Below are 16,446 nucleotides of genomic sequence, written 5' to 3'. Positions count from 1 at the left end.
TCAGATTATGACGAAGAACAAACGACTACCCTTAGTCCTACCACTCCTGGACTTATCATGACTACAACAGTTGCTCCAGGGCAGAGCGCCCCTATGTGTTACCGCGACGGAAATACATACAATGACGGAGAACTCATCGACTCGGGACGAGCATGCCAACACTGCTACTGCTTCCGCGGTGACATTGTTTGCGCAGTTCAAGATTGCAAGATACCAATGAAAATTCACGGCAAGCACTGCACACCTCAACCTGCTCCAGAGGGCAAATGTTGTCCCACCACCTATCAATGTGGTGAGTAATAAGTTTATACTGTTTGATATCAGAAATTTGTTCCAATCCCGTATTTATAAAATTATTTTTTCTCTTTGTAGATGGTGAAAGTAGTCCAACAGAAGTTGAGGAGGAGCCACAGTTGGGCGTGGGACTTTCAATCCCCGACCATCCCTATAAAGAGAAAGCTACTGAATCACCTATTCCGGGATTAGGATATGTAGATGAAGATAACAACCAACCACAGCAGATGGTGGACGTCTTTCCTGGCGCTAACAATACCATTCCTGAACAAGCTGGAGAAAATGAGGCTGTGACTGAAGGTCCCATCCAACAAGAAACCGTGAAAGCAGACGGCATCTTACCACACACCGTGAAACCATTCGAGGCAATTCCCACAGAGCTACCAGGTGGTGCAAAGGATGAGACGAAACCTGCAGAGATTCCGATCGGAACCAGTGTAGTCGAATCTGAAAGTACACCGATAAACTCAGCAGAAGATCTGCATCCAACTGACGTCGCTTTACCGGAATTGCCTGCAGTAATCGGTGAGAAACAGCCAGTGACTACTGTAGATGAAGAAAAAGAAGCGCCTCATGGTTCGATTAAACATGATGATGAAGTTAAACCTACAGTGACTGCCGATGAAAAACAAACCGAAGTGAACGTTGATGAAGGCAAACCAATAAGCCCAATAGAATCTACAGACAAAACAGTTTCCGAAGATGCAATAAAGACAACTGAAGATCAATCGACTGACGGAATCGTTTCTGAAGATGAAATCAAGACCACGGATGAATTACCAACGAAAGAAACCATACTCGAAAGACCGACACCTACTGAAATAATGAATAATGTACAGGAATCAAATGAAGGGTCTACAGATGAGCAGATCTTAAAAGAACCAACACAATCTGGAATCGAGCAAGAAACGGCAGAGGGCGTGACAAGCGAAGAACAAATGCCGTCCAAAATACCAGCTATCAGTGAACCACAAGAACCAGTCAATCCTCTACCTGAAAATGATGAGATAGCTGTTGAAGAATCGACAGCTCTGCCAACTCAGGGAGTAAAATCTGATGAAGAAGTCACAAAGGAGCCTGCAGTAACAGAATTGATGCCAACGGAGAGCGCCAAAACTGAAGACAGCAGCATCGTCATCTTCCCCAGTGAAGTTGAACTTACAAAACCCAAACCTTCAGAAGAATCGATTTTCCCTGAGACCTCTACTTTAAAACCAACCGAATCAGAAGTACCCGAGCAACCAATCAAGGAAACAGCTACGCCAGTTACTTCTGTTGAAGAGATCAGCGTACTTCCCGAAAGCCATGAGAACGAATCAGTGGAGACACCGGTTTCTCCAACTGTATTACCTACGGTAGTATCAGCTGACGAAGACAAATCCACAGAAGAATCAGGATCGATCGAAGGGCATACAATCGACCACAGTGATATGGCCAAAGAACCAACTGCAGGCGCAGTTTTAACCAATGAAGTTCCAACCGGCGAAGCTCCAACCAGTGAAATTCAAACAGGTGTAATTCCAACAGGCAAATTACCAACTGGTGAAGTTCCTACTAGCGAAGTTACGATAGGTCAAGTCCCAGCTAGCGAAGTCACGATAGGCGAAGTTCCTAGTCCGGATGGGGTAACATCGGAAGTTCCCAGTCAAGCTGAAATTTCAGAAACACAGACCGGAGGACCAGTGATTGATACAGAGCATACAATCGAGCCGATAGTTACGGACGAAAAACAACCTGAAGGTCCAATTGCTGTCGAAAATCCTAGTGAACCAGCGGCTCACGACCATGAAGAATCTGTTGATATCCCTGAACAAGGACCAACAGGCATTCCAATTTCTGACCGGGTTCCAGTTGTCAAAGCTGAGGATGAAAGTGTCGTTCATGAACTGCATGCCACCGAAGTATCTGACGAAATTCAACATACTCATGTTCCCGACAGTTTGATAACTGACAAGCAGGATGAAATTCCTGCAACGTATATCCCACCAATTGGACCGACGACTGAATCCGAAATCACTCCAGGACAGGAGGAGGTTACTACTGGAGTAGTAGAGGAGATTGTTTCACACGAGGATCAAGCTCCACACATTTCTAAGGATACTGTCACTCCTGCTTCATCCGAAGAGGAACACGAACCGACCCCCCAGGAAGAGCTTGAACATGAAAAATCTACAGTAATCGGTCAGTTGTCAACTGAAGCTACTCAGACAGAAATACTACCTGTGGAAAACGTTATTGATGAACAAGAAAACGGTAGTAAGCAAATCTTCGACGAGCCTACTGAAAGCGATGTCAAGGCCTCAGAATCTCCCGAAGTGTCAACAGAAGTTCAAGAAGTAGAACTGGAAGGTTCTGTGAATACCAAGCCGACTGAATCCCCAGTGACAACGGACAGCGAACAAAACCATGTACCTGTGGAGGATGAAAATTTCCCAACTGAGGCCACAGCTGAAATTGAGAAAAAACCATTGGAACCTACGGCAAGTATAGGTGAGATTGCTGAAGAAGATCAACAAACGCAAGAACCAGTAGCAAATGGCGAGTACCCAGCCGAAAATGTGGCTGAAGAAAAACCACTGATGGTTCCTACTCATGGTGAGAAGACACCTGAACTTTCTTTACCCGAAGAAAACCCCACAGGGGCTTCAGGAGATGAACAAAAGCCTGTCACGGATTCGGCTGTAGAAGAGAAACCAATTAAATCTTCTGAAAATGAAAGCGAATCAACTGAAGTTTCTATTGCTGAAAAAGAACTGTCAAACACACCTGTTCCTACAGAAGAATCTTTAACTACTTTGATACCAGAAAAAAGACCAAACGAACCTGTTACAGCTGATGAAAAACAAACTGCAACTGCCATTCCCCAAGAACAGCTAACTGAAAGCTCTATTTCAAGCGAAAATCCTGTTGAAGGTGGTGTCACTGCTGAAGACAAACCGACTGAAGTTTCGATTTCCCAAGAACAAGAAACCGGAACTCCCATCAGTCCTGAAGCGCCTAGCGAAGTGAATACCGCTGCTGAAGAAAAGCCAAATGATGTACGTATTACCGAAGAGAAGCCAACAGAAGGTTCAATCATTCAAGAAGAACTCACGACAATCTCAATCATCGATCAAAAACCATCTGAAGAATCTGTTGTGGAACAGGAGCTGACAGAGGCTTCCGTTTCTGAAGGACTGTCAACTCAAGCTTCTTTCGATGCAGAAAATCCAGTTGAGCCTTCCGGTACAGAGGAAAAATTAATTGACATTCCTGCCTCCGAGGAAACTCCAACGAAAACCCCTATCGTTAATGAGGAATCAAATGTGACACCTATTTCCGATGAAAAACCAACAGAGACGTCTATTACTGGAGAAATTTTAACACAAACGTCTGTTGCGGAAGACGAGCCGTTGAATGCTGATAAAAAACCAAACGAAGCTTCAACCACGGAGAATACCCTAACTGACATCTCAAAATCTCAACAAGAACCTACAGAGACTTCTATTTCCGGTCAGGAATCAACAGTTACATCGGGTATCAATGAGAAGCCTACTGAGATTTCATTTGTTGAGCAAAAAGTAACTGATGTGTCTAATTCCGACGGACAGTCAACGGAACCTTCTCTTATAGAAAATGAACCGACTGTGGTTTCTATTGATGGAAAAAAACCGATCGAGGTCCCTGGCGTAGAAGAAGAACCAAATGGTGTTATCATCGTCGAAGAAAATCCAACCGAAAGTTCAATCATACATGAGAAAGAAACCAGCATCCCTGTTGATGAAGAACCAACAGAAAGTCCTGTGACAGAACAAAAGATATTCCAAGCCTCTGCTACACAGGCAACACCGACGGAGTCTTCTGTCCAGGAAGAGAAAATACCTAATGTACCTGCTGGCATTGAAATTTCCACGGAAGAATCTTTAACTGAAACAAAAACACCTGTGGTCGTTGTTGGTGGAGAAAAAGTAACAGAATCATCGACAGAGGAGGAACAAGATGCCACAGCCTCTGCAACAGAAAAAAACCCGACAGGAGTTCCAGAAACAGAGCAGAGAGTAACCGATAATTCCATCATTGAAGAGAACCCAACAGAAACTCCTATTGCAGAACACGAAACAACCAGTGGCTCCATAGAGGAAGGCGAACCAAGTGGTACGCCCATTGCCGAAGTAGAATCGGAAGCTGGTTCTGTCATCGCTGTTAGCCAGGCTGAGCTTACCACAATGAAAACTGCTGAAACTGCTTCAACAGACCACGAACCAGCTAACCCATCCGTTGCCACAGAAGGTCCAGTCGATACTTCTTTCATCGACCAAAAACCAATCGAGTCATCGACCCCTACAACTGAACGAACTGAAACTGTCATACCTGAAGAAGAACCCTCGAAAAGTTCAGACAGTGAAAATCTGCACACAGAATCTTCAGTTGGTGCAGAAAAGGATGCATTCGAAACCGAAAATAAACCAACTCATGCAACGAATGTCGAAGAAGAGCAAACAAATATTCCAGTTTCAGAAGAGGTCGTGACCGATAAAAATATCATCGAAGCAGAGTCTACCGGTGCGACAGCGACCGAACAGAAACCAACTGGTACTTCGTTGACGGAAAAAATACCCACAGAGATTTCAGTTACAGACGAAACAATAAGTGATCTACCTGTCACCGAGACAAAGCCTAGTGATGCTTCTGTAGCCGAAGAAAAGCAAACTAATACACCAGTTTCCAACATAACAGAAACTGAACCTGCCGAAGGAGGGCCAGCTACGACATCTGAAAGTGAAGAAAATTTAGGTGTACCTTCAGTCATTGCAGAGAATCCTACCCCAGTTCCTGTTGGTGAGGAAAAACTAATAGAACCCTCAATTGCAGCAGAAAAGCCAACTGAAGGTACAGCTGTTACAGTAGAAGTAACAGAATCTTCAATTGTCGAAGAAAAACCAATAGAATCGATTGAAATCGCAGGAGAACCAAACGTACCATCTATACTAGAAGAAAAACCTACTGAAATTTCTATTGCTGATGAGAAGTCAACTGAATCTTCGGTATCCGAAGACACGCTTTCAGAAATACCTCAAATTGTTGAGAACGTTCCTCAGTCTTCAGTACCCGAAAAGCAGCCTACCGAGGTTTCTACCAGTGATGACGAAAAAATTCTGCTCGGTGAAGTTGAACCAACCATGATCGCTAAACCTGAAGAAGGACCTATAGAAGCTTCTGCTCCTGAAGAAAACCCAGTAGCACATTCTGACACTCGCATAGCTGAAGGCGAGATTACTGAAGTTCCAGAATCACAAGAAAATCCAACAGAACCGTCTGGTATTGAAACCGTTGAAGGAGAATCAGCTAAACCGTCCATTGTTGAGGAGAAACCAGTCAATCCTATTACTTCCGAAGAAACGCCCTCAGGAGAATCTCCATCTGACGAAAAACCGACTGAAACTGTCATCATCCCAGAAGAACCAAAAAAGACGGTAGAAGAGGAAAAACTTCCAATTGAACCATCTGTCGGATTACAACAGCCAATTGAACCATCTGTCGAAGAACAACAGCCAATTGGGCCATCTGTCGGAGAACAACAACCGATTGAACTCTCTGTCGAAGAACAAGAGCCAACTAAGTCATCTGTCGGAGAGCAACAGCCAATTGGACCATCTGTTGGAGAAGAACAGCCAATTGAACCATCTGTCGGAGAACAACAACCGATTGAACCATCTGTCGGAGAACAACAGCCAATTAAACCATCTGTCGAAGAACAACAGCCAATTGAACCATCTGTCGAAGAAAAGCAGCCAATTGAACCATCTGTCGAAGAACAACAGCCAATTAAACCATCTGTGGAAGAACAGGAGCTAATTGAAGCTACTCCTGAAGAACAACAGCCAAGTGAACCAAGTAAACCAGTACCTTCTGAGATCCCAAGTCAAGTGGATAAAGATCAAACTACCACCGAGAAACGACCGGAAGTGTTCAGTGATAATGTACCCTCGAGCATTCCCGGGGAAGGCAATTGTCTTGTAGATGGACAATCTTTTGCCAATAATTCGCGTATTCCACCAGCAAATCTATGTCAAACGCAATGCCTTTGCATTAGCAGTATAGTTCATTGTGATCTTGTCGAATGCTCACCACCACCAAGCCACTTGTCCAACTGTATGCCCATTCACACCAACACGGACTCTTGCTGCCCAATTTACTCCTGTGATTCTACGCCGACTGTTAATTTGGAATCAGATAGTCAGATGGCAGATAATCACACTCCTGGATATGAAGAAATCCATGGTCCATCTACATATGATTACTCTAAAGAATCAAGCACGCCTATTATTGAATATCCAGCTGAGCCATCAGATAAAGTAACACCAGACTCCGAAGAGCATCCAACTGTAGCAGTTGATGAAGGCACTACGCCAAGCGTTGAATCAATTGCTGACCTTGATCAAAAGATTGTTGAACCCATCGAACAGGAAATTCCTGAACCAACCGTACCTGTACAAGAACCATCTGGAGCTTCTGAAACAAATGGAATTCCCGAACAGCCTGTTACTGATCGAACGGAACAAAATCCCAAGCCAGAAGTAGTTGATCAACAAACTGAAGAAGCAATAGTGCCGACAGAAGAGCAAAAACCAATTAGTGAAGAAAAACAGAAGCCAGAATCACCTATCGAACCTTCTGAAATCCCTGTTAAAGCAGTTATAACAAATAACGAACCGAACATAATTCCTGCTACAACTGTAGATGAAACCACTTCTGCTCAGCAGCCCGAGGGTACGCCTACATCCAATAAAGAAACAAGTACAGTTACTGATACAAATGTAACTCTCATACCATTAAGTGAAGAAAGTCCAGAAGTAATTCCAACCAGCGAGGAACACCCTGTTGAAACAGGCACCTCAGGCGAAGAACAAACAACCGATGTTACCAAGCAGTATAAGCCTGCTGTAGAGATTGAAACGGTGACTGATCAACAAGCAGTCCCTGCTAGTGAAGATGTTGGACCCGAAGAACATCATGAAGCTTCTGAAAAACCAATAGATAACGAAACTGTAGTACCTGTCGGGGTATTACAAGAAGGAGAGCAGGTTGATGACATTTCACAGCCTACCGAAAAGGAACCCGCTGAACCAGTAGCTCCCGTCGATGAAAGTACAGGTGGATCTGAAGAGCACTTTGAAAACACAGAACATCCAGAAGTATCCGTAACAGACGATAACGAGCAGACATCCGGACTCACTGATTCTATAGCAACTAGTCCTGTGCTCCCAACCGATCAGTCAATCGTAGAAAGTACAGATGAACTCACTACACCAATTGGTCAGCACCCAGAAAAACATGTACCTCAGCCTCAATCTGAATCAGACGGCCAAATAACCGAGCCAAGCAAGCAGACCGATGAGTCGTCTTCTCCAAAAGACCAATCAAACTTACAACAGCAGCCTGAAAAGGGTGAACAAGAAGTTCCTGTTGACAGCTCAACAATCGGAAGTTATCCAGAGCTTGAAGCGTCCGTTTCTACTGGAAGCTCAGAAGATCAGTCTCCTTCAGTTCCGGTACCTACAGATGGAATTAATTTATCCAATAACGCTGAGTCGTCTGAACCAACTCCTGCTGGACAAGTCGAGGATGAAATAGAAGGTTCTACAGTAATTCCGGTAAAACACATTGACAGTGAACTTCCTATTCTTAGTTCGAATTCTGAAGTCACTACAGATGAAATCTTGCCAACTAAAACGAGCGAGCAAGGTGAAGCACAGACTCCCGTATCTGGTCTACAACCGCAGGAAGCTGCTGCTCCGACAACACAACCGACCGCTGAGCAAGAATTAACGGTTGGCTCTGAAACAACTACGTCGACGGTAGAAAAACATGACCAAGTTATAGTTGAAACGGAGCCATCGATCATGTCTTCTTTACCGGATACCACGAAGACAACTGAACCTAACGAGAACCCTGGTGAACAGGCAACCGAGGTTAACACGCACGAAGCTGAACCAATTTCACATGAAACATCAGCGACACCGGTAATCGAAAGTGGTCAATCAGTGGATACTGTGCCAGAATTATACGATGTAAGTGAGCCTACTGCTTCAACTGAAAGTACTGAAGGCCAAGTAACTGAAATAAGAGAAACTACTGAAACTGGTAATCCAGAAGTTGCTGAATCATCTGAACCAACAGCGAATACGGAGAATGAGCCTACTGGTGTGGAAGAACAAACAACTCGACCAATTTCATCCGAAGAAGACATTAAAACAACTGTACCTGAAGAAAGCGTTACTTCCGAGCAAGGTGAATCATCCGAACCACCAGTTAGTGCTAACGGTGAGCGTATCAGTGTAGAAATACCAGCAATTGCACCAGCTACATCCAAAGAAGGTACGAAGCCAACTATTTCCGAAATAACCGATGAAGACCACAAAACACCGACTCTGGAGCTCACGACTGAACCGGCGTCACCTGAGACTGCTGAAACATTCGCGCCAACTGTGAACCAAGAAGACGAGACTGTAGCAGCAGAACATTCCACAACTAGTCCAGTATTGATTGAAAATACCGAGAAGCCTACATCTACTGTGAACATAGAAGGGCAAACTATTTCTGATGTTGAGAAACCCACTGGTCCTGTTTTGTTACAACCCGCCAAATCTTCCGAAGCAGCTGAAAATACTGAGGTTGAACCTGATGTAGAAAAGAAACCAATATCTGAGATAGCATTACCAGACCAAGATGTGACGACAGGTGAACCCGAGGTTCGTCCTGTTAGTACAGTATCATCTGTGAGTGAAGAAAGTGAAGCTGTTACAGTTAAACAACCGAGTTTGGTAGAAATTCCACAATCTGGCGCTGAGGCGCCTCCGTCGACTACTAGCAGTGAGGTTCAGACGCTTCCAATGGAAGATTCCGAATCTGTTTCACCCGATCAAGGCGTAACAGCTGTATCAGGTGCAAGTCAAGAAGAAGAAACTACCCCAGCACAGCTGCCAGCAGTTGAAACATCGTCATCTGGTACCAAAAGTCCAATTCCTGTGGAAAACGCTGAAGAGCAAGTGATCCCAGTTCAAGAACTTGAGTCCAAGCCTGATTCACCTGACCACTCCGAAGAACCCATTGCTACATTACAACCAGAAATCGTTCCAGCATCACAAGAAGATACGGAGGAACTCGCACCGACCGAAGGCATAGAGAAAGAAATTATCCCGACTGACCAGACAGCCTCAGAACCTACTTCACCTAGCGAAGGTGAGATACCTGTGCCAACTGTTGGCGAGGAAGCTGTGAGCATTTCAGTCGAAGGAGAAGCAACAAGTGTACCTTTATCTGACGATCAAATCAAACTGGCTGTCACAAGTGCAACTCTTGATGACCATGGTATATCGGTTGAAGCAGCCAACACTGCATCTGTGGAGAGCGAGGAATCTTCTACCCCAACAACAAACGAAAATGGTGAACTTGCTCCGGAAGCTGGTCCAACGGCTAGACCTGTGATTCCCGAAGAGAACCCTGAAACACCAACGTCAACACAGACTGAAGTAAAAACTCCTGAGACAATCTCCACCGATCACGCTGAAACACCTGCTTCAACTCCGAGTGAAGATGAAAAAGTAATTGCTACTGAATTACCTCAGCCAGGTTCAAGCCATAGCCAAGAAGTGCCAACTACAGTCGCACATGACGAAACCAAACCACAGTTGCCAACAGTAGGGACACCTGAACAAACAGTTACAACTGAAACGCCCACTGCCGGACTTTTTGCAACCGATCATATCAAAACACCTGAGTCTGTTTCAAGTGAAGAAGGTGAAAACGTTAATGCGGAGGAATCCACAACTGAGCTGAGTGATCAGGATAATGTCAAAACGTCAGCGCTAACAGAAAGTTCGGTTGACGGAAATACTCCGGTAGAAGAAGCAACACCTGAAGTCACTTCAATTGAACCTTTGGAAACGCCAAAACCAACTCAAAACAGCGAAGAGGAAACCGTGGCTGCTGGACATCCCACAGAGGAATCTGGACTGTTTGAAAACACTGAAATACCTATTCCTAACACGAGACCAGACCAGGAAACCGCTATGAACGAAGAGAAGATCATTGAACCGCCCCAATCCATAGAGCAAAGTACATCTACCAATTTCACTCCAGAAGAACCAACTGTTTATCCAAAAGAAGAAGTATCAACTACTCAATCTATCATGGAAGAGGTTCCAACACAGACTAACATAAGTGAATCTGTGAAACCGGAGTTGGTAACAATTGCCGAACAAGTAACACAGGAACAAATACCAGTTAACATTACGCCGATCGAAGGACAGCCAGAGCAAAAACCAGTCACCCCTGAACTAGAACAAGCAATTAAAACTTCTGAACCAACTCTTGAGCCTGCCACAGACCTCTCCAATGAACCTGCTTCAGAAAATCCATCGGTTGTCGAAGAAAGTCTAATTGAGGCAACAAAGCCAGCACTGGTTGAAGGGGAATCGATGGAAAGTACCGCTGAGAACACCGCAGAAGAGGGCGAGAAGCCAATCTCGACAGCATCTCCTATTCCAGAAGATCAAAAGCAAACTGAGAACGAGCAGACGAAGGTTCCACAGAAGGAACATGACACCGAACATCAAGTAACTGAGATATCTGCTCCAGCTGGATCCGTACCTCCCGTAACACCCGCGGAACCAACTAATGAAGATCAAGAACATGTTCAAACTCCAGACCAAACTCAAGAAGTCCCAGAAGAACCTGCAGTTGATAATACGGAAGGACAGTTGACCATTGAATCAGAAGATACTCCTGTACCTTCAGTGCACGATTCGATTGAGGAGACGAAACCTGCGATGAAACCTGGTTACTTCGGACGTCCAATCACAAGTACCTTGGCTCCTCAAGGAAGCTTGGCCTATCCAGATCAAACGGTCCCCGTCGAGGACAACAACCACTTCCCAATAAACAACGGAACCTACTTGAATCCAGAATCTGACGACACCGGCGATAGCGATGACTACGAAGGAGATGATTTGGACATTTACGGACCGGGCACTTGCAGATATGGTGGCAAGGTCTACGTGTCTGCTCAACAGATACCGAGAGATGATCCTTGCGACTTCTGCTTCTGTTTCCGAAGCGATATTATCTGCCTTCAGCAAAGCTGCCCGCCACCAATTCCTGGCTGTCACGAGGAGCCCATCAACGGCTTCTGTTGCCCGAGGTACGAATGTCCGGTATCAATGGCGACCTCGCTTAATTTGACGACCACAACGACAACGACAACGACAACTCTGCCGCCTCACTTCTTGTCACACGCTTATAAAGGCGCTGCGAGAAGAAGTGGCTGCCAAATTCGCGGACAGGCATACCGAGTTGGAGAAACCATTCCATCTGCATCAGGCCCTTGCCTTCAGTGCACGTAAGTAACAAAATAGAATTAGTTCCCACAATAAGGAAGGGAATATTTGTCTGTAAAGTGACAATCGATATTTGAAAAACTTCGTTTACTTCACAGATGTGGCGGAGATGGTAATATGAAGTGCGAACCACGAGTCTGCAGTCCAGAACCTATGCTGAGGCAAATGATCGCTGCTGCAACAGCCAAGAGGAGAAGATGAGCTCTGAAGTTTTAAAAACAGTGTTGTAAAAAAGTGAATTAAGATTATTCTAACCATTGCGCGGAACACAGACAATAATGTGCCCGACAAATACGAACTGGGTAGCCAAACGTAAACCTTTTTATATTATATATCTATATACATATATACCCACATATGCATATACATATATACGCGGGTAACAGTATACATATATCGAAGGGAAAAAATAGCTAATCGTAATAGGCACATTTACGCTGACAAAATGTAAAGCAAAGTAAGAGAAGAAAGGATGCAAGAAAAAAATCAAGATAAACGCCACAATTATAATAAGTAACTATACTGAATCGTAATGTTGCTATCGTGCTGTACGAAATATTTCATCGATGTCGATCAGAGCTGCGAAACAAACGAGACTTACGACTGTGCCTTCGTCAGTGCCAAAAAAAAGGCGCTTTCGCTTAGCGACAACAACTTAGCCATATCACTTTCACCGACATCATCGAGATGAATCTAGGCGTATTATGATAATAAGAAGAGAGCGTAAAAATGAGATTATGAAAGGATGTAGTAATGAGAAAAAAGTGAAGATGGGTGAGGCAGAATAAAATGAGATAGTTAGAAATTATATAGCTGAGCCACGGTGGATAACAGCTACTCGAAAAAATCAATTAAGAGATTTTGGAAAATGAGCGCGCATGATTCGGGGTTTTGATGAACCTCTCGACCGAGGACATTCGCAATCGATGTTCAAATACACACCTCCAATTATCCGTAATTGCTATTATCAATCGTGGCTAAAAAGATTAAAATTAATAATAGTAAGGGGAACATTAAACTCTCATTCATTATATGATAAACGTACACACAACTTCAAAGCTCAAACAGCAGCTCGCTCGGAGGACCGAAAGTTCATTTGAGAATGCTTCTCCGGTGAGCTGACATCGTATAAAATACATTTATATGATTCTTATACAATATACTCTCAATAATAATTAATTAAAATTAATACAGCGTATATGAAATTCTTGTTTGTTCTCTAGCTTCAAAGTGCCGTAAAAATATAAAAATTTCTTTGTAATGATCGTATTTTTATTAATTTTTCTGCAGTGTTAACCAAGTGAACGTCAATTTTTCTAACAATATTAAATTCAATTCACCTCGCGTGAAGGAATTTTTTTTATTTTATTTTTCAAATTACCTCATCATTGTAGTTGAATACAGAATAATTGGTCAATATGCGATTTCATCACACTTTGAAGCTCCATCGAACAAAGAAATGTAGGTGATATACTATAATATACAAACAAAGGCCCGTGTCATCGTACGAGACTTAACAAATCTGATGTCTGTATTTATATTAGAAGTCGAAGATACAATCTGGCCTTCCTCAAAAATCTTGAAGTCTGTTATACTCTTTGTATTTGACTAATATAAATGAAATATTATATTATATCACAGAATTCCGCCTAGCTGTGCGGTCCGGCTACGATCCGGGTCGTTCGATCGAGAGAAGCTTGCCATTTTTACTACCGTATACATTTTTTATACATGATATTATATATTATAGTTTGATTGTGAAGAATGGCTTCTAACCCTTGAACGTTCGGACTAGCAATCCCTGTGTATATTTCGCATAGCTAGACAACTTTCCTGCGTTTTGGAAATGACTAGGCGTTACGAGGCGGGGGTGTAATTCCCGAATAGGCATACGATTGATTAATCAGCGTTCGCCTCTATGCGTAAAAATCGGAATGCCTTCGTAATACGTGTTCCATACTCATGATTTTTTCTTAATCATTTATGTACGAATAGAAGAAAGAAAAAAGGATTACCCCCGACATCGAGTCATTCTCATAGCGCCACCTTTAGGGATTAGTCAAACTAAGGAATTTATCTTTATATATCCATTTATGCGTTAGTAATAATATTAATTAAAATGAATTGATATTAGATATTACGATTACAATTATAACAATAATATAATGGTACGTACAGTATACATGTAATTATATAAAGGCAAAACAAAAAAAAAAAAATGTTGAAAGAAGAAAAAAAAACAGAAGAACCTTCATAAAATATATACCATTTGAATTATACAGCAATATAAACCTTCGTGCAAATTAAATAATATGTATGAATACGCTATGAAATTTCGGCGACTGATTATCCCCAGTGCAACGGCGATTTGGAACGGACATTTTTATACTCAACGAAAACTAGCGTATAACGGTTCTAATTGAGTCCCTATCGGTTACTGCATGTTTATGTATGTGATAAGATTATTGCGGCATGGAGACGAAGACCGATTGAAAGAGCCTACGGTAGGTTTAGGACGGCACGTGCTAGTATATAAAGTGTCCTTTTATATGAATAAATGATTTTATATGTCAAAAATATTAGCTGCAGTTCTTTCAGTGCTAACAAAAAAAATGTGCGCAAACATCCTTCCAAATTCCATCTCATTTCAACCAATACCCAATGCCGTTTCCATTTACGAATCCATAAATTTTGTATCGTGAATTGCTTCGTGTAGAACAATCACCGTTATTAAAGGGAATAATTATTTAAGCCATGAAAACACACTCTGACTATTTATAACGAGTGCTTCGAATTCACACTTATTATTAACGTGTAAGTATGTAATATACGGAAACGTGTATCTCTATAAACACCAAAAACCATTAGATCTGACTTCTGGAAGTCAATGAGGTGGCTTCCATATCAACCACATCAACTCAACATAAAAAGACTGAGGCAAAAAATGTCACGTTGAATATGGTAATAGCACATGGACATTTTTATAGATATACACAGATATATGAGCAGTTCAATGTAACTACTCCACACTTATCCTTCATGGTTAAAGAGGTTTAAAGTTGAACTTGGTGATATCATAAAGTTCACTCAATTAATTCTTGAGGGGTTACATGGGATTGGAAATTTCAGAAAATCCAATTGAAATTTTTTTTTTTCTATCTCGTAGAAATTAAGATTCAAAATTTCATTTCGAATCCTTCTTCCAAGTACAAGTAGTACTCACTTATTAACAGAAAATATTTGATTTTTTGATTTCAGATTAAGCTAGCATAAGTTATGTAGTCCATCACGAAAATATTGGGTCTCTGAAAACCAGTTCTGATCGGCTGAATTTTCAACATTTCTGGATGAAATTTTTGTGAAATAGCGTTCAAATATTGTTTTTTCATATGCCGTAACTTTGAAACAAATATTCTTTTATTATATTGTAACGATTTAGGCGTTACGTTAATAAAATATGGATCCGCGAGTTTACTTATTATCAAATCAAAGGCGTGAACAAAAATATCGTGATAAATGCTTTTAATGCAATATACGTGTTTCTTGTTTAAAGTCTGAAACAAGACTGTTTTTACAATAATATCGGTTGGCGCAGCAACCTTATTCTTTTTAAAGACATAAGAGGTTTATAAACGTCTTTTATCTATGCTGACTACTAGATCATTAAAGAGGGGGCAAAACGGGTGATTTCACCCTTTGTAACACTACTCCCCCCCGAGGAAAAGAGTCGTCCCGACTCGGGAAAGATAAAATAATTATAAAAGTATTCTAGTAGTCAGTGCTCAAAGGTGAGTTGGAGCTGTGGCTCTAAAAATTTAAGAACTCCCTTTTTTACTATCTGGCATTTGCCCACAGTCTCAAGGTAAACCACAGAAAACCTTGAGCAGATAGTTGAGCGTTAAATAATCTCAAAAATTTATGTGCCATGTTTTATAAAGGTTAGTGTTATTAAGTGTTATGTGGCTTCATGAATACAAAGTTTTCCGCAACGGCCCAGATTGACGTCGGGAAGAAATTCAATCTTCTTCATGAAGGATCCCTTCGAAACAGGTTCGGATGAAAACATCGAACCGAGAACCGACAATTCCAGGACCAAATAAGACGAAAACAGACTTCTCTTCATAAGAAATAAGGAAATCGGGGGGTGACTGAATCTAGAGCTTCTTCTGAGACAGCACACCCTAGAGTTTGGAGGACAAATGTGAGTGGTGGTATAACAATTCAAATTCACTGAGTGAATTTGGGAGAATACTTGAATAAAATAAATTGAATATGTATTCAAAAGAAAAGAAACGATCTTATCTGAATTATTTCTGCGTCCTTCTTCAAAATAAAACCACCAGTCATCCTCAGGAATCGGGGAAGATTGGAAGGAAAGGGCTGTGTCAAATAACCTGAAAAAGTGCTCACAAAAACTGACACTTAAGGTTAATAAAATGTGAAAATCAAGCAATCGCTCATCGACCTCGAAAAATAATCGTGGCTCATTTCACATTATTCCTTAAACCAAAGCCTATCCGACACAAAACTCGATTCCAGAGAAGAAGTTTCTAGAAAGAAACAACCGAAGAAAACAAATTTCAAATTGATTAGCAACGCAGAAAAAAACAAATCATTATAAGAAAAGTAGTCGTTAAAGACAGACAAGACATGGATGCAAAAGAACATACTTCGACGAATGCAGCTATGATGATAAAAGTATTCTCTCTCGAAAATTTGGACGAACTTAGCGAAATGGAAAGGTCTAACTATTTTAACTCTCTTTGGAGAGAGA

At 42.0% G+C, this 16,446-nt stretch overlaps 1 protein-coding gene across 2 annotated transcripts in view; it reads left to right on the top strand.

The window, feature by feature from the left end:
- Positions 1-14,251, top strand: part of LOC107220646 (mucin-17) — a 38,543-nt gene extending 24,292 nt beyond the window's left edge. The window contains exons 5-8 of one of the 2 annotated variants that reach the window (XM_046739298.1): positions 5-292; positions 373-7,627; positions 7,718-11,674; positions 11,771-14,251. In XM_046739298.1, the coding sequence (XP_046595254.1) occupies positions 5-292; positions 373-7,627; positions 7,718-11,674; positions 11,771-11,873 (11,603 nt within the window). In that variant the 3' untranslated portion in view covers positions 11,874-14,251. Of the gene's footprint in view, positions 1-4; positions 293-372; positions 11,675-11,770 lie in introns of both variants that reach the window. The other variant, XM_046739297.1, reaches the window with a different exon arrangement.
- The last annotated feature ends 2,195 nt before the right edge of the window (positions 14,252-16,446 follow it).

Source organism: Neodiprion lecontei, chromosome 5 (assembly GCF_021901455.1).
Source record: "Neodiprion lecontei isolate iyNeoLeco1 chromosome 5, iyNeoLeco1.1, whole genome shotgun sequence".
Lineage (NCBI taxonomy): Eukaryota > Metazoa > Arthropoda > Insecta > Hymenoptera > Diprionidae > Neodiprion > Neodiprion lecontei.
Note: the sequence above shows the minus strand (reverse complement) of the source record. Positions and strands in the feature narration are given on the sequence as shown.